Source organism: Jaculus jaculus, chromosome 2 (assembly GCF_020740685.1).
Source record: "Jaculus jaculus isolate mJacJac1 chromosome 2, mJacJac1.mat.Y.cur, whole genome shotgun sequence".
NCBI classification, from domain to species: domain Eukaryota; kingdom Metazoa; phylum Chordata; class Mammalia; order Rodentia; family Dipodidae; genus Jaculus; species Jaculus jaculus.
In genome coordinates this window covers 190568882-190588772 of record NC_059103.1, presented here as the reverse complement: position 1 = coordinate 190588772, position 19891 = coordinate 190568882, and the positions used below count along the sequence as shown (strand labels likewise).

Below are 19891 nucleotides of genomic sequence, written 5' to 3'. Positions count from 1 at the left end.
AATAAATAAAACAAGGTGTCAATTTGCAACACAGGTTGGTCTGGAACTCACTACATAGTGCAAGCTGGCCTCGAACTCATGATCCTCCAGCCTGAGCCTCTTCAGTGCTGCATGTGCTGCTAAGCTCAACTTCATATACTATCTGATGCTAAGGGCAAATATTTACTGTGATTACTGTATTCTAGGTGCTTTACTTACATTAATTCCTTCAGTCTTCACAAGGAACTCTTAGGAGGGCTCATGTTTCCAGTAAAAGAATAAATCAAAAGTGGAAGTAAGCCGGGCGTGGTGGTGCATGCCTTTAATCCCAACACTCGGGAGGCAGAGGTAGGAGGATCACCGTGAGTTCAAGGCCACCCTGAGACTACATAGTGAATTCCAGGTCAGCCTGGGCTAGAGTGAAACTCTACCTCGAAAAACCAAACCAAAAAGTGGAAGTCGAAGTAGAATCTTTTGAAGGTGTGTAGATAAGCTCACACACTAATTATATGAAACTAGCAGCAGCAAGAGTAGCCCAGCTGTCCTCGGAAAAATAATTAACCACTTAGTTTACGGAGGGCTTTTATTCCAACACATTTAAAACTTGTAAATCTTCTAAAGCAAAAATTAGCAGCCTTAGCCGGGCGTGGTGGCACACGCCTTTAATCCCAGCACTCGGGAGGCAGAGGTAGGAGGATTGCCATGAGTTCAAGGCCACCCTGAGATGACAGAGTTAACTCCAGGTCAGCCTGGACCAGAGTGAGACCCTACCTCGAGAAACAAAAAAAAAAAAAAAAAAAAATTAGCAGCCTTCTTCTAAAAAGGTCAAAATTAGAAATATTTTAGTCTTTGCAGGTCATATGATCATTGTTGGAACTCGACTTGGATGTTGTGGGAAAGTGGCCATAGACAATATGTAAGGAATGAGCGTAGTGTATTCCAATAAAATCTTATTTAAAAACTATTCAGAGAACTGGGCTTGGCTCATGGACCATACTTTGCTGACTTGAAAAGAATAACAAGCTCATCATATATATATATATTTTCCCTAGAAAGTGAGAACTGGGGCTATCACCCTTAGGTGCTTACTGCAGAGAAGTTAAAAAGAGAGAGAAGGAGAGGAAGAGAAAGAGAAAGTTGATCGCTTTAATGTTTTTTAAATAGCAGAAAAGAAAAGAAACTTGTGCTAGTTTTCCCCTCTGTCTCCTAATCTCTCACAATCTGGTCCTGCATTCTCGTGCAAAACTCCAAAAATAACTAGAAAAGGCTGTTTGAGTGAGGGTGGAGAAATAATTGCCATGCAAATGTAACAATATTGTGCTCAAAGGCAAATACCACTTTTGTTTGCAAGCTAGTTTGGATTATTGAATAAATATGTACAAGGCATGAACACAAGTAACTATGGAAGTGCATGCACAGCAACTTCTGGTAAAGACCTTAGCTCTCTGCATTTAAACCAATTCTAAACTATGTGAACTATGTCTGACAGTATCTGAGCCGCAATCAATGTAGAGTCTTGCACCAGAAAATCATGCATTGTAGAGAACAAAGAACAGCGCAGTTCGAGGCGATCATGTGACTACCTCACACGGAAGAGAAGCGGCCAAGACCTGCATAAAAGGTCTGAGTTGGGAGGGACTTTTTGTCTCCAGTGGCCTCCGCCAATATTCCCCCTCCTGGGAGCCCTAATGCTGGCTTAGATTGTCACCATTTGCTTTTTATCTTAAGACAGAGTCTCATTCTATAACCCAAGCTGGCCTGGAACTCATGATGTAGCACATGAGTAAGATGGACTAGAACTTGTGGATCTTCCTGAGTCCCTCTGTCAAATGCTAGGACTTCAAGCATACTCTAACACACTCAGCAGATAACTTACTTTTTTATGTGTGTATGTGTGCATGTGTGTTTCTGATGTATGTGGTTCTGGTATGCATGTGTGTGCATGTGTGTTTCTGGTGTGTGTGTGTGTGGGTGTGTGTGTGTGTGTATGTGTTCTGGTGTGTGCATGTATGTTTCTGATAGGTGTATGTGTGTTCTGGTGTGTGTGTGCATGTGTGTTACCATGCATGTGGAAGCTAGAAGAGAACCTCAGGCGTCATCCTCAACAACACCATCTACTTTCTGGGTGTGCCTTTCTTTCTCTTGTGTGTGTAGGTCTAAAAATGTGTGTTGATGTACACGTGTGCATAGCACAGCACACGTGTGGAGGTCGGAGGACAACTTGGGGGCGGTCCTTGCCTTCCACCTCATGAGAGACAGAGTCTCCTGATCACTGCTGTGTAGGACAGGCTAGCTGGCCTGTGAGCTTCTAGGAACGATTTCTGTCCCTGCCTTGCTTCTTCCCATAGGGATGCTGGGATTGCAGACACTCACACAACAATGCTTGTTGGTCCATGAGTTCTGGGGACCCGAACTTGGGTGTTCATGCTTACAAAGCAGGTGCTTTATCCACTAAGCCATCTACCCAGCCGGTAGCCACCCTTTTTCAAACAGACTCTCTCTCAACAATTAGGCTGGGCTAGTTAGACAGTGAGCCCTAAGAGTCTTTTCATCTCCACCTCACCAGCACCGGGATTACAAGTGCATGCTCTTATGCCCAGCATTGCTACACAGGTTCTGGGGGTCAAACTCTCGGGGCCTCATGATTGGGAGGCAATCACTTTACTCTGCTCTATCTCCCCAACCTTCATAATTTATTTCTTAAAATGATTCTCTCATACAGTCAATACCCTCATAAAGTCCTCAGTGTCCCTGAACTTACCTCACGTGAGTCATCACCTGCAAATAAACCCACCCTTCCCACAAATCCTCTAAAATCCTTGCCCTCGCCCAGATCCTCATCACTATAATAAACACCGTGAGATAATACCTGCCTCACAGTGGGTTCAGGAAAGACCCTTCATGAACATGGTCTCCATAAAGCACATGAATAGCTAAGTGTACACTCCTTAGATATTCTTATCAACCCCAGAGTTCTACTATTTACTTTATTTTTAATTCATGTCACTCAGTCCTAGGTTTCGGAGGGGCAGGAGCAGGTGCATTAAGGAAAAGAATAGACAAGTTAGGACACTCTGGGAATATGTGGCTATAGCTAATGTGTTCTGGAGCCAACCTTATCCATAGGTAGAAGGTGGATTTTATTTCATACGTTCTGTGAATGTGTAAGGCAGACAAAGTTTAAAGCTGCTCATCCAAGTCTTAACTAAGAGCTTAAAAATTTCTACATTAAAAACATTAACAAGCCAGGCGTAGTGGTACATGCCTTTAATTCCAGCACTTGGGAGGCAGAGGTAGGAGGATTGCTGTGAGTTCGAGGCTACCATGAGAATACAGAGTGAATTCCAGGTCAGCCTGGGCTAGAGTGAAACCCTACCTTGAAAAAAAAAAAATCCATTAACAAGATCTGCTTTTACAAAAAGAAATGTACTGAAAATAAATAAGGAACTAATGAGTTGAGTGCTGAGGGTATCACTCAGTGGCAGAGCCCTTGCCTAACATGCTCAATGACCATGGTTCCAACCCACCACACACACAAAAAAGGACAAAGAAGAAAGTAATGAGTTTGGTCCCTTAGAAAGGGTAAGTAAAGCCAGGCATAGTGGTGCACACCTTTAATCCCAGCACTTGGGAGGCAGATGTAGGAGGATTGTCACGAGTTCAAGGCCACTGTGAATACATTGTAAATTTCAGGTCAGCCTGGGCTAGAGAGAAAGCCTATCTCGAAAAATTAAAAAAAAAAAAAAAAAAAAGACCCTGGAGAGGGTAGAATGAAAACTGACCTTTATCTCCATCTGTTTCTGTTTCTTTCTCTCTCTTTCCCTCTTCTCTCTCATCACTCTATCTCTTTTATATCACTGATCTTTTTCCTCCTTCTCTTCTTAGGCACTGACCTATAACTCCCAGTACCAACAGATGGATATTATCCACAATGAGCTTTTTGATTACAGAGACCTACAAGGTTTCCTAAAAAAAAGACAGATTTCTGTCAGAGCACTTGATGACCCACGAAAGGTTAGTGGTAAGACCCCACTGCTGAAGACACCATACACTGTCGGCATGTAACATGGAGTGACATGACTGGAAGCTGGAAGAGAGTCAGTCCCCACACAGTTAGTGTGTCTAGTGCCAGAAGGTGCTACATGAGGGGACTGGGGGAAAATGGCCAATATCTGCCCAAGCAATGCATGGTCTAACCTACTTAGCAGCAAATAACCTGTTGTGATGCCCACACAAGTGCAATAGTGGTGCACAGCCATGTTGGGAAACCACCTGCTCTTGATTTGGCTAACTGATCTGCTCAGTGGAACGAAACCCATATCTGGAGCAAGGAAACAAGTCAGAACCATATGCAAAAATGAGCCCACTCTCCATTATCAAGCTCCCACCAATCGTGGGCTACAAGTGGGCCTACACCTATTAAACTCTCTCTAAAAAAGAATGGTTATCACGTTTATTTGGTGCTAACTATACTCTCTGTTGGAGAATCTGCTTCTCTTTTTCAGAGAGATGCAGATCCTGAGAATCAGCCTATCATACATCAAAAGGGTCCCAGCTGAAACTAAGAATAATTGGAGGAATAAGCAAGAGTGTTGTTTTCTTGGCAAACTGGGAACCAGCACAATGATGAAGGACATAGACGCAGAAAAGAATCAACTCCTCTCAAACCAGATATCCAGAGACACAGAGGCTCCCAAGATCTCAACACTGAAGCAGACCTAAAATGAACTCAACATGGCTCAGGGAAATTTGCAGAAGAGGGGGTGTAAAGAATGTCAGAGCCACACATTGGGTCATGACACACAGAGACAGTTCCTCCTACTCAAAACTGAAGGCTAATCCCACAATGCACAGCTCATACACCCCAACAAGGAGGGTCCTGTGGAGGGGGGAGGAAAGGGAGGAGGCTAACAATGGTACCAACTTGACTGTATTCACTGAGTACAAAAATAAGAAAATAAAAAATAATTTAAAACACTTTTTAAAAGAGGGGTCCTGTAAATATCAGTTTGCTATTCATCTGCCTCTCGGCTGCCTCTTTGACTGACCCTCAAGGCTGTCTTAAAAATCTTAAATTTGAAAAAAAAAAAAGAAAGAAAGAAAGAAAGAAAAGAAAGAAATGGGTGAGTAAAGCTAATAGCAAGGATACAATAGTATATTTTATTGCCTTTTATTTAATTCTTTGAACCACATCAATACTTTTTATATTTATAAATTAACCTGACTATATTTGTATTTTAAAAAAGACAAGGAAGCCGGGTGTGGTGGCACACACCTTTAATCCCAGCACTCGGGAGGCAGAGGTAGGAGGATCACCGTGAGTTTGAGGCCACCCTGAGACTCCATAGTGAATTCCAGATCAGCCTGGGCTAGAGTGAGACCCTACCTCGAAAAATCAAAAAACAAAAAAACAAAACAAAACAAAAAAAAAGACAAGGAAAACATAGTGGGTCGGGAAGGAAAGCATACACATTGTAGGCTCTCTGTCTGCCACTGAGCTCATCTTTGGCTTTGTTTGTTTCTTTGTTTTTGCTCTTTATTTTGAGACAGGGTCTCACTAACGTGGTTTAGGCTGGCGCTAAATTCATTCTGAAGCTCAGGCAAGGCTTGAACTTGCAATTCTCAAGCCTCAGCTTCTAGGGTAGTTGGAATTACAAGCCTGTGCAACCAGACCTGGTTCCAAGCTCTTTTTGAACCCATGTTTATAGGTCCTAAACTAAAGCAAAGTAGTAAGTATGGATGAGCAATTCTAAAACCATTTTCATGCTTGAGTATACAGGAAGAATTAAAGACACTGAGAGTCATGTCTCTCATTCTCTTGAAAAGGAAATATGAACATGAAAGGGCGTGGGTTATAATGAACAATGTAAAATGGATATAAGATATAGGATGTCATAAAAAAAAAAAAGATTGGGGGGCTGGAGAGATGGCTTAGCGGTTAAGCGCTTGCCTGTGAAGCCTAAGGACCCCGGTTCGAGGCTTGGTTCCCCAGGTCCCACGTTAGCCAGATGGGCACACACGTCTGGAGTTCGTCTGCAGTGGCTGGAAGCCCTGGCGCGCCCATTCTCTCTCTCTTCCTCTATCTGTCTTTCTCTCTGTGTCTGTCACTCTCAAATAAATAAATTAATTAATTAAAAAAAAAAAGATTGGTAGCTGACAATGATAAATAGATTGATGCCTGGCAATATGGAAACATTACCAGGTTTTGTATACTTCAAAAATGATAAAGCTATTGATTACTTTTAGACTTTCTTAGGTTGTATAGGCATGATAAGTTAATTAAAATTATACAAAAGGGACAAACACCTCCAGGGTCAGCACAGGGGCATGATGGATTTGAAGAAACAGAAACATAACTGATTTCAAAATAAGCATAAAAATAGAAAAGCTGTAAGGTAATGCAAAGCAAAAAAAAAATGGGTGGTCAGCCCAATATTATCAGTAACTTCAACAAGTTTAAATGAACTGAAGTTATCAAGTAAAAATGGCATAAAATAGAATATATAAATGCTTCTAGATCTTCTTTATTAGCTTATTCACCTTTAAACCTGAGGATACAAACACAGTGAAAGTTAAAAAAAAAAAAAAAAGATTGTGAACAGGCATGGTGTTGCACACCTTTTAGTCCCAGCACGTGAGAGGCTGAGGTAGGAGGATCACTGATTTTGAGGCCAGCCTAAGCTGAATTCCAGATCAGCCTGGGCTAGAACAAGAACTTATCTCCAAAAAAAAAAAAAAAAAAAAGAATAAATGTAGCATATGAGTTCTAAACAAAATAAAGAGGGAAGAGCTATATTCAGTGTAGGCACAATAGATCTTGAGGAAAATATTGAATGACTCAAAAGAAAATGAATCATAACTAATAAAGTAAAAATTCATTAGAAAATATAACTCTTATTATATGTATATAGAATTATGAGTATTTAAAATTACCCAAGTTATAAATAGAAATGAACAAATATTAGTGAAGGAGATTTAAGCACATTTTTCTCAAGGATCTATGGAATAGATTTAAAAACTGACCATATTTAAATAATAAAGGACTCAACAAATTTTATTCTAATTTTAGCTTATGTGCTACCAAAGCCAGCCCATGTCTCAACAACTTGCAAAAAAAAAAAAAAAAAAAATCCTGCACACCATTTTCTCTAAGAAGAGTGCAATAAGGCCAGACACCAGTAACAGCAGAGTATGTTTAAATTTTCCACACATGTAGAAATTACTAGCATATTTCAAGAAATCTGTGTGTTTAAGAAGACAATCGAGTGGAAAGTATGAAAGAGTAAATGAAATCTATGGGATGCCATCCAAGTAACACTTGAATATTTATTTAGAGCTTTAAAAATACATGTAAGGGCAGTCGAGAAGGGAACAAATGAAAATAAAAAGTGATGACACATGTTTGAAATGCCATAACAAAGCCTATTAGTTTGTACACCAACCTAAAAAATTAATTAAAAGGGCATATACTCAAGCTGAGAATGCAGCCCAGTAGTAGAGTGCTTACTCAACATGCATGATGCCCTTAAACTCAATCCCCAGTACTGCAATATATATATAATAGAAGAAAACATACATTAAAATTAATAAGATAAACACTGGGCGTAGTGGCGCATGCTTTTAATTCCAGCACTTGGGAGGCAGAGGTAGGAGGATCGCTGTGAGTTCAAGGCCATCTTGTGACTACATAGTGAATTCCAGATCAGCCTGAGCTAGAGTGAGACCCTACCTTGAACTCCCCCCAAATAATAATAATAATAATAATAATAATAATAAGCCTCCAGGTCAAGAAGTTAGAAGGGAAAATATAATAAAGACAAAACTATTAGCATCAAATATCAAATAAAGTATCAATGAAACAAGCATAAATGCTGGATCTGAACAATTTGATTTTGAGGTATATCCACTTAAGTTCAATCACTTGTATACAAGGTGACAAAATAAGGGTATTTTTAGTAAATCAATAATGGTAACAAGTTGATAATATCATAAGTACAAGCATTAAATGTGCTAGGACACATTTATTCAGTCCAATTCTAGGCTACACAGAAAAGGAAAGGAGTAAAATGGCTCTACAAAAATACCATGGACATGGCCAGCTATGATGGCCTCACTAGTAATCTCAGAATTTGGCGGTTTAAGGTAGGAGACTTGCCACAAGTTCAAGGCCAGCCTGAGCTACACAGTGAGTTCAAGGTAAGGTTGGAATCTTAGCTCATACAAACAAAAAACTTTTTTAAAAGTTAACATGAGGGCTGGAGAGATGGCTTAGCAATTAAGGAGTTTGCCTGTGAAGCCTAAGGTCCCAGGTTTGATTCTCCAGGTCCCACGTAAGCCAGATGCACATGCTGGCACATGTGTCTGGAGTTCATTTAGTAGCTAGAAGTCCTGGTGCACCCATTCTCTCCCTCCCTCTCTCTCTGTTTCTAATAAATAAATAAAAATAAATAATTTTTTTAAAGTTGGCATGAATAAATTTTGACTTTTTTGTTTCCTCTATATGTATGTAGAGTATATGTAATATGTATGTATGTGTGTGTGGTCGAGACACATGTATGTGCACATGTACATGACCTATGCACACATATGCAGAGGCCAGAGACCAGCATTGAGTGTCCTCCTCTATCGCTCTTCTGCCTCATGTCTTTGAGACAGAGTCTCTTACTGACCCTGGAGCTTATGCCACTATTCAGGTAGACTGTCTGACCAGTGAACCCCAGCTAGCCTCTGATCTCTGCACCCCTCAGCACTTGAGTTACAGGTATGCACAGCCACTCTAGTTTTTCATTTGGGTGCTGGCAATCAAGCTCACATCCCAGTGCAAGGTGTGGTGATGCATGCCTTTAATCCCAGTACTCATGAGGCAGAGGTAGGTAGATCACCATGAGTTAGAGGCCAACCTGGAACTACAGAGTTCCAGGTCAGCCTGGGTTAGATAGAGCAAGACCCTATCTTTAAAAAAAAAAAAAAATTATATGGGCTGAAGGGATGGTTTAGCAGTTAAGGCGTTTGTCTGAAAAACCTAAGGACCATGGTTCGATTCTCCAGGACCCACATTAGCCAGATGCACAAGGGGCACACATGTCTGGAGTTCCTTTGCAGTGGCTGGAGGCCCTGGTGTGCCCAGTTTCTTTCTTTCTCTCTCTCTCTCTCTCTCCCTCCCCCTCCCTCTTTCTCTGTCAAATAAACAAATCAAAATAAAATGTTTTAAAAATTATGTGTGTGTATACATGTTAAACTTTCATGTATGACCAGATAACATGTAACTCATCCACATACATATACTTCATACGTTCATGAGATACAATGATTAAGGTTTATATTTGGATGATAACCACAGAATTCAGCACAGTGGAAACTTTACAGAAGAAAAAGAGAGACTCTGCAAGGATAAATAGTAATTTTCAACTATATTATAACATGTTTATTTTTGTAAAAGTGGGAAAATATTATTATATTCCTTCAATATATTTTTCTACATCTAGCACATTTGTAATAAATGATAACAAATATAAAAGTATGCATTATTATAAGAAAAATGGGAAAATTTTTCATAATCAAAGAAAATCACAAAACCATGAAATAATGAAAGTTCAAAATTTCTGAAAATGATGAATAAAATTGCAAGGCATAGCTGGGCATGGTGGCATACTCCCTCAATCACAGCACTCGGGAGGCAGAGGTAGGAGGATCACCGTGAGTTCGAGGCCACCCTGAGATTACATAGAGAATTCCAGGTCAGCCTGGGATGGAGTGAGATCCTACCTTGAAAAACCAGGAAAAAAAAATTGCAAGGCATATGACATACCATTGCAAAAAGATATGCAAGACCATAGCAAAACAATAAAAATATTTTTATCTCCGAAATATTTAGAAAGTTTCTATATATTCATTTTTAAAAGACAAAACAAAAAAATTCCAGCTAAAACAACTATCAAAGATATAAATAAATGTTTATCAATGAAATGTAAATTAAAGTAGTAAGACACTATTGGGAAATTTTATTTAAATATTAAAGATTTCAAATGTTAGAAAGATTATATAGAAATATGCAACCACATGTTTTTAGTAGAAATACGTTAGCAAAAAGTTAATCTAATTTGGGGCTGGAGAGATGGCTTAGCAGTTAAGTGCTTGCCTGTGAAGCCTAATGACCCCGGTTCAAGGCTCTGTTCCCCAGGTCCCACAATAGCCAGATGCACAAGGGGACGCACGCGTCTGGAGTTCGTTTGCAGAGGCTGGTAGCCCTGGCGCACCCATTCTCTCTCTCTCTCTCTCTCTCTCTGCCTCGTTCTCTATCTGTTGCTCTCAAATAAATAAATAAAAATAAAAAACCAAAAAAAAAAAGTTAATCTAATTTGGCACTATATCAATCAGAACAGTTGGCCATTTGTTTATAAAGTTAGCAGTCTACAATTAACAAATCTTTAGCCCAGTGGTTCCAATGATAAATATGCTTCTTGCAGCATGTTTGTGGTAATAAATCTCAGCAAACACCTGCCATTCAGAGGGCCATTGTCAATCCTTTGTAACATCTATTCACAGACCCTTGAAAACATGATATAGATAGACTAATGATAAAATCTAACATTATTAAAGAGCTGAAAGCATTCTAAGTATTTGGCAACTATCAATGTGACCTAACCCACCAACTCTATGAGGTAAACACTATTCTTCACATTTTCAGATGAGGAAATGAAGGGAAATTTAGATAATGAGCATGACACTAAAGACAGACTCTGAATTCACAGGCAAGCGGGCAGGTGTGCGGTCCACCACAGACCACCCTGCCTTCTCTTTGTATTGGCTAAGGAGAGGCCCTGAAGTCAAAAACTAGCAAACACAGAACACAACAAGGCACATGACAAGACCATGTATGCCTGTGTATGCTTGGATATGCTCAGAAAGGTGATGGAAAGGTCACATATGCCAAGTGCTGGCAGCCATTGCGTGTTGGGCAAGAAGGAAGAGCGGGAATGTTCACAGCAGATGGCATGCCCCTGCATTGCCTACACAGCTCATGCCCCCAGTGCTACAGTGAGCCAATCGCATGAATGTCTGACCTTCTGGTGACATAGGCTTACTGCCATTTCCTTTGTCCACAACCTTGACTCTGGGCTTGCTTGGGTCCTTTCTTTTCTCTAGGTCTTTAACTGAAAGAAAAAGCAGAGATATATAGCAACATGTGATGTTAATGTCTAGAAGAAAATATTCCATGAGTTTTACTAAAACCCCTGCAAGTCCTAAAAGTATTAATAGAAATTAGCTTTACAGCATAAATTCCTTCTCAAATATTACATTTTTCTTTCTTTCAATCCTGTCACGAATTGTAGAGCCTGCTTAAGCAATGGTCCAGCTGTGCACCATGGGCAGATGTATGAAATCAATCCAAGCATAATTCCAAAAATGGAGATTTAGAGCAAGGTATTGTTAGATACTGTTTAAGTCTCACTATAAAGGTGGACAAAAGTTTGCAGGCAGAAACCACCTACCAAAACCAAAATCTAAGATTTTAGGCCCTTTGAATATAAAACAAAACAAACAAACAAAACAACAATCCAGTGCTCCAGTTCTGGGATAGAACCCTGCGTGGTATTCTAAGACCTGTAAATACGTACTTCTGAATTGGCCTTGAGCCGGCTTGCTTTCTTTGTCTTTATTATATGCAATGAGCTGTACTGTGTAATTCTGCTCCAGCATCAGGCCTTGAATAATTGCCTTCGTTGCAGTGTTCTGAAGAGTCAGTTGGTTGGTCTTTCCCCCTAGGATAAAACACAAAGTCAGTTCTAAGATATGAGTAACTATGTGCATTATGAAATTTTTGTAACCAGAAATCAAGACATTTTAAAGTCAAGGATATTTTTTAATTTTATTTTTGATTGCTTTTGTATATTGACAATGTACGATATCATATTTTACTTATATGTCAAAAGGTCACAACAGGACCAGCACAAGCAGGGAAGAAGCAGGAGGATTGCCATGCATTCGGGGCCAGCCTGAGACTACATAGTGAATTCCAGGTCAGCCTGGGCTACAGCGTCACCTCACCTCAAAAACAAACAACACCAACAAAAGAAAACCAGGTAGCATTTGATATACATGTAGTGACACACATGTGTAACAATGAACTGCACTGTAATATACTTTACTTCTCATGCTCAGCAGTGTTCTTTCCATATTACATAACAAATGTTTGCCTACATAACATAAAAACATGCTCACAAAAATATCCCAACATAACACAGTATTATGTTTATTCTCTGAGAGGACTCAGCACATTAGAAGACAGCAGGTTCTCAACATCAGATACAGTCCTCAGGGTAGAGTTCTACCTACCAGTAAAGGAGACCACGTGTGATGGTTTGAGTCAGGGGTCCCCCATAAACCTAGGTGTTCTGAATGCTAAGTTTCCAGCTGATGGACATTTTGGAATTAACGCCTCCTGGAAGGAGTGTTTTGTTGGGGGCGGGCTTATGGGTGTTATAGCCAGTTTCCCCATTCCAGTGTTTGGCACACTCTCCTGTTGCTGTTGTCCACCTTATGTGGACCAGGGGGTGATATCCACCCTCTTCTCATGTCTTCATTTCCCTCTGCCATCGTGGAGCTTCCCTCAAGCCTGTAAGCCAAAATAAATCTCTTTTTCCCACAAGCTGCTCTTAGTTGAGTGATTTCTACCAGCAATGCGAACCTGACTGCAATACCATGTGAGCCTGCTGAATGTAATTAACCATTCTGGCATCTGTTTTTCCTATGCTCTCCAAAGGAATCCAAAGCATCTTTGAACCATGAGCAATTTAATTATCTTGAATCTGGCCGCCACTGGCTCAGCATGCTGAAGGCACTGCTCATTGCCTGGCTTCCTTGAAAAGGCTGTTGGTTAATTACTGAACTTTTATCAAAACTCCAAATACACCTTTCTTCTCCGATTTTGTAAGTGAGATAGTCTGAGAACAGGGAAATTAATTTAAAACTTCTGTCCCTCAAACAGCACAGTCTGAGAAGGGTCCTAAAATTTGCTAAATGAATAAAATGTAACTCATACTAAATTATGGTTATATTCTTTTGTTAATATTTTACTTTATTTATTTGAGAGAGACAAAGAGGCAGACAGAAGGGGAGAGAGGGTGGATGGAGAACAAGAGAGACAGAATGGGTAAGCCAGGCCTCTAGCCACTGCAAACAAACTCCAGATGCATGTGCCACCTTGTGCATCTAGCTTACATGGGTCCTAGAGAACTGAACCTGTGTCCTTTGGCTTTGCAAGCAAGCACATTAACCACTAAGCCATCTCTCCAGCCCAAATTTTAGTTATACCCTAATAAAATTAATTTTGTTAGGGATGTCATTTTATCTTGTTATATCCATACTGCATATCTCTATAAGATAAAACTGAGCTTTCTCTTGCCAAAGCCCTAGTTTTCAGAAAATAAGAAATTTTTCTTAAATTCTTTAAATGCATTTATGTCCAAGAGGTTAAAATGTGGCTTTACAGGCTTCTTCTGTCAATTAAAATTCATCTACTACAAAGCACACAAATAAAATCTTCATAATGTGTGCTTCACTCAAAAGAATCCCTTAGGAAACCTTGTATATTACAATCTCTCTTTGAAAAGCAGACTATATTATCTTATCAAAAAAATATGAGTGCCGGGTGTGGTGGCACATGCCTTTAATCCCAGCACTCTGGAGGCAGAGATAGGAAGATTGCCATGAGTTCGAGGCCACCCTGAGACTCCATAGTGAATTCCAGGTCAGTCTGGGATAGAGTGAGACCCTACCTTAAAAAAACATTAAACAATTTTTTTTTGAGGGCTGGAGAGATGGCAAAGTGGTTATGGTGCTTGCCTGTAAAACTTAAGGGCCCAGGTTTGACTCCCCAGAACCCACATAAGCCAAATGCGCAAGGCGACACATGCACACAAGGTGATGTACAGGTCTGGAGTTTGACTGCAGCGGCTAGAGGCCCTGGTGCACCAGTTCTCTCGCTCGCTCGCTCGCTCTCATTAAAAAATAACATGTAAGCTGGGCATGGTAGTGCACATCTTTAATCCCAGCACTTGGGAGGCAGAGGTAGGAGGATCAACATGTGTTTGAGGCCACCCTGAGACTACATAGTGAGTTCTAGGTCAGCCTGGGCGGCAGCAAAAAAAAAAAAAAAATACACACACACACACACACACACACACACACACACACACACAGACTTTGAGGATGCTGCAGTGAGAAAGCTTCAAACTCTGTCTAAACCGGCATTTCCAGTCTTTGTTTGACCACTAAAACACTTGGTTGCATAATAGCAATTAACATCCTGCAGAACACTATGGAACATTCTTTGGAAAAGACTGACATAAATAAGACTTTGACCAAAATTCACAGGGCTAAAATGTCCACAAACATTTTATAGCTAAATGCATTTATTACTTTTTTTCTTCTTCTTCTTTTTTCTTTTTTTTGGGGGGTGGGTTTTTGAGGTAGGGTCTCACTCTGGCTCAGGCGGACCTGGAATTCACTATGTAGTCTCAGGGTGGCCTCGAACTCTCAGCGATCCTCCTACCTCTGCCTCCCAAGCGCTGGGATTAAAGGCATGCGCCACCACGCCCGGCTATTACTCTTTTTATTTGTTGTGCTTACACATATAAATGCTAGTGTATCAAAACTGTTTGATTGGCTTGGGCCACTGCAGTGAGGACACTAGGTAAAGTAAATCCAGTAGTCATTAAGACATAATTTGGGGAGTTCCTTGCACGGTGTGTGGGTGGGTGCGGCTGTCTGGTGCGAGTATACCAGACCCCTGTTTCTGGGCTCTTCCCACCTTCCTGGTCTCAACTCCTGGCACAGACAGTGTGTGGGTGGGTGTGGCTGTCTGGAGCATCCGGGCTCCTCCCACCTCCCCCCATCTGATTTCTTCCAGCAGACAGTGTGGGGGGGGGTGCAGTGATCTGGAGTGAGAAGGCCAGACACCTGTTTCCCACCTCCTCCATCTGAGTTCCTTGAGCAGACAGTATATAGGCTGACTCGGCAGTCTGGAGTAAGTAGGCCGTACCCCTGTTTTCAGGCTCCTCCCACCTCCCTGATTTGGCTTCCCTGTGTTTGTCTGTGTGCTGGAGGGCACTGCACAAGCTAGGCCATATGCCTGTTCCCTTGCTCCTCCTAGTCACCTGGTCCTGGTAGGTCTTATTGTGCCTTTCTTGAGGAGGCCTGGTCCCTGTGTGAGTTGGGGAATCAAGCCTTATGCTTTGGTATCCTGACTGGCATTGGGTACCAACATCCTTGTTCACCTGAGTCAGAGGGTGAACAGGTCAAAGGACAAAAACTTGCTTCCTCCTCAATAAAATAGTCTTCCTAAAATGAGTAGACAACAATACAAAAAAAGCCAACAAAAATCAGAAAGCAGAGAGATCTTCACCAAGGATGCCTAGTCCTATAAGAGAAGCCTCTAATGAAATCATAGAGAAATCAACAGAAATTCATTCCCAAAATGAAAATATAACAACCAATAAGACCCTGATCAAAAAAAAATTACTGAACTAGAAGCAAACTATAAAAAGAACCAATAATTGTATCAATGAAATTGAACAGACTCGTCTCCTAGAGCATTCAGCTTTTGACAGTAGGCTTAATTTGATTGAAGAAAATGTTAGAACCCTCCAAAGAGATATGAATAAATTGAAGGTCAAGAAATGAAAGACCTCAACAACCAGTTGATTAAGTTTAATGAACACTTGATCAAATGCAAGAATGAACTACAGAAAGCATCAAGAAAAATCAGAACTTGAATTGAAATTGTACCTCAAAAAAAAAGATGGACATAATGCAAAATAATACAACAGAAAACAAAAATCAAATAGAAATTATAAAACCTCTCTAGAACCCCTCACCAACAGTTACTCATGTGGAAGACAGAAACTCTGACCTGGAAGATAAGACAGAAGAAATGGATGAGGAAGCCAAAAATATTTCTAAGTTCTAAAAATCAAGTGTTCAGAATACAAGGGAACTGTGGGACACCCTAAAATGACCAAACATCCAAATCATGGGTGTACCAGAAGGAGAGGAAATCCAGACCAGAGGCAGAGAGAACCTATTCAACATTAAAGAAAAAATTTCCAAATCTTGCAAAAGAGAGGCCCATCCAGATGTAAGAAGCTTACAAAACACAAAACAGGCAGGATCAAAGAAGAAACTCTCCAAGACACAACATAGTTAAAGCTCTAACAACAAAAACAAAGAGAGAGTGTTAAAAGCAGCAAAAGAGAAGCAATTCACAACATACAAATGCAATCTCATCAGAATTACACCAGATTTCTCAATGGAAACCCTAAAAGCCAGAAGGGCCTGGAATGGAACACGTCAAAGTCTAAGAAACTATGGCTTCCAACCTAAGCTACTTTACCCAGCAAAAGTATCTGTCATAATAGATGGTGAAAGAAAAACTTTCCATGAAAAAAAAGTCAACTCCATCATTATGTGAACACAAAGCCAACCTACAGAGATTATTTGAGGGAATATTCCACACAGAACAGTCAAACAACCAATCTCAAGAGCCAACAAGAAGAAGATCATAATAACCAAAATAGATCAGGCTCAAAACTGTGCAAAACACAAGAAAGCACAAAACACATGGCAGGTATTAATTTAAACCTCACAGCAATAACCTTAAATATTAATGGTCTTAACTCACTCATCAAAAGACACAGGTTATCAGGGCTAAAGAGGTGGCTTCGTGGTTAAGGCACTTGCCTGCAAAATCAAAGAACCTAGGTTCAATTCCCTAGGACCTACTTAAGCCAGATGCACAAGGTAGTGCATATGCCTGGATTTGTTTGCAGTGGCTGGTGGACCTGATGTGCGCCCGCTCTCTCCCTCTCTCTCTCTCTCTCTCTCTCTCTCTCTCTCTCTCTCTCTCTGCTTCTTTCTCTCAACTAAATAAATAATTTTTTTAAAAAAACTTTTTAAAAAGACACAGGTTATCAGGATGGATCAAAAAACTTGATTCAGGCATGGTGGCACACGCCTTTAATCCCAGCATCCAGGAGGCAAAGGTTGGAAGATTGCCATGAGTATGAGGCCACCATGAGACCTCATAGTGAATTCCAGGTCAGCCTGGACCAGAGTGAGACCTCGAAAAACAAAAAACAAAAACAAAAAAAAAAAAAAACTGGACCCCTCTATCTGCTGTCTTCAAGAAACCCACCTCAGCACTAAAGATAGACATCTCCCCAGGCTGAAAGACTGGAAAATGATATTCCAAGCAAAAGGAAATAAAAAAATAAGCTTGTGTTGCTATATTAATATAAATGATAAAATAGACTTCAAACCAAAAGTAATCAAAAAGGACAAAGAAGGCCACTTCTTACTCATCAAGGGAATGATCCAACATGAGCACATCACAATCATAAATATACATATGTCAAACACAGGTACACCACAATTTATAAAACAAAATCTACTCAACAATAAAACAGAAATAAAGACCAAAACCATCATAATCAGTGACTTCAACACTCCACTAGCATCAATAGTGAGATCATCCAAGCAGAAAATCAACAGGGAAATAATTGAACTCAACAGCTTCATAGATCAACTAGACCTAATATATATCTACAGAGCATTGCACCCCCAACTCTACAGGCTACACATTCTTCTAAACAGCCGTTGGAACTTTCTCCAAAATTGACCATATATTAGGTTGTAAAGTGTACCTTCATGGATGAATTCCTAGACACATACCACCTATAAAAACTAAACTCAGAGCAGATTAATCTCCTAAACAAACCTATCACATCCATGGAGATTGAAAAGGTAATAAAAATCCTCCCCCAAAAGAAAAGTCCAGGACCAATTCTCAGCTGGATTCTATCAAACCTTCATAGAAGAACTGAAACCATTTTTCTCAAACTGTTCTGCATAATCAGAGACCAGGGAATCCTCCCTGACTCCTTTATGAAGCTAGCATTATCCTAATACCAAAACCAGACAGAGATGCAACAAGGAAAGAAAATTACAAGCCTATATCCCTAATGAACTTCTTTGCAAAGATCGCCAGGTATGGTGGCTCATGCCTTTAATCCCAGCACTCAGGAGGCAGAGGTAGGAGGATTGCTATGAGTTTGAGATCACACTGAGACTACATAGTGAATTCCAGGTCAGCCTGGGCCAGAGTGAGACCCTTCATCAAAAAAAACAAAAATAAATAAATAAATGCAAAGATACTGAACAAAATCCTTGCAAACCAAATTCAACAACACATCAAAAGCATTATCTACCGTGATCAAGTAGGCTTCATCCCAAGGATGCAGGGATGGTTTAACATATGGAAATCGGTCAACATACCACATAAATAAACTGAACCATAAGAATCACATGATCATCTCAATTGCTGCAGAGAAGGCCTTTGACAAAATACAACAACACTGGGCTGGAGGGATGGCTTAGCGGTTAAGCGCTTGCCTGTGAAGCCTAAGGACCCCGGTTCGAGGCTCGGTTCCCCAGGTCCCACGTTAGCCAGATGCACAAGGGGGCGCACGCATCTGGAGTTCGTTTGCAGAGGCTGGAAGCCCTGGCGCGCCCATTCTCTCTCTCTCCCTCTATCTGTCTTTCTCTCTGTGTCTGTTGCTCTCAAATAAATAAATAAAAATTATAAAAAAAATAAAAAAAAATAAAAAAAAAATACAACAACACTTCATGATCAAAACACTGGAAAGAATAGGCATGGAGTGTTTATATCTCAACACAATAAAGGCTATATATAAAGCTCCTAAAGCCCAAATAATACTTAATGGGGAAAAACTCAAGGAGTTCCCACTGAGATTGGGAACAAGACAGGGGTGCCCACTCTCACTACTGCTCTTCAACATAGCACTAGAAGTACTAGCCCAAGCAATAAGACAGGAGAAATAAATAAAAGGGATTCAAATTGGAAAGGAAGTAGTCAAGTTAACCCTATTTGCAGTTGACATGATCCTATATATAAGTGACCTAAAAGTTTCCATCTCAAAACTTCTAAAGGTGAAAAATTCCTTCAGCAATGTAGTAGGATACAAAATCAGTGCACAAAAGTCAGTAGCTTTTTTATATACAAAGGACAAATATACAGAGAAAGAAATCAGTGAGGCTGCCCCATTTTCAATAGCAAAAACAAAACAAAAAAAAACATTAAATACCTTGGAATAACAAACCAAGGATGTGAAAGACCTATATTATGAAAGCATAAAAATACTCAAGAAAGAAATAGAGGAGGACTTGACAAATTGGAAAGGCCTCCCATGCACCTGGATAAGTAAAATTGATATTATGAAAATGGCAATTCTACCAAAAGCATTAAATAGATTTAATGCAATACCAATTAAAAATACCAGCATCATTCTTCACCTAGATTGAAAAGATGATCTCAAAATTCATATGGAATGGCAGAAGGCCTCAAATATCCAAACATATCCTCAGCAAAAAAGAAAAAAAAAAAACTACCACTGGTGGTATCACCATACCTTATCTAAAGCTATATCACAAAGCCATAGTTACAAAAACAGCATAGTACTGGAATTAAAAACAGAAACATAGGCCAATAGAATAGAACTGAAGACCCAGACCTTAGTTCAAGTAACTTCAGGTGCTTGATCTTTGGCAAAGGTGCCAATAATGTAGACTGGAGAAAAGACCAGCATCTTCAACATACGGTGGTGGACAAATTGGATGACCATATGTAGAAAAAAGAAATTAAATGGGAAAGTGTGGGGGTGGGGAGGGAGGGAATTACCATGGGATATAATCATGGAAAATGTTAATAAAAATTTAAAAAATTAAAAAAAGAAAAAAGAAATTAGACCCACTCGTCTAGCCTACACAAAAATCAAGTCCAAATGAATTAAAGACCTCAATGTAAGACCTGAAACTCTTCAACTGCTTAAAGAAA

General features: G+C 40.0%; 1 protein-coding gene across 5 annotated transcripts in view; it reads right to left on the bottom strand.

The window, feature by feature from the left end:
* Col14a1 (collagen type XIV alpha 1 chain) overlaps positions 1–19891 on the bottom strand; it is a 252858-nt gene that overhangs the window by 187987 nt on the left and 44980 nt on the right. For all 5 annotated transcript variants that reach the window (XM_045144601.1, XM_004661366.2, XM_045144602.1 and 2 more), the window contains exons 4-5: positions 11598–11741; positions 11043–11132 (exon numbers count right to left, since the gene is read on the bottom strand). In XM_045144601.1, the coding sequence (XP_045000536.1) occupies positions 11043–11132; positions 11598–11741 (234 nt within the window). The remainder of the gene's footprint in view (positions 1–11042; positions 11133–11597; positions 11742–19891) is intronic.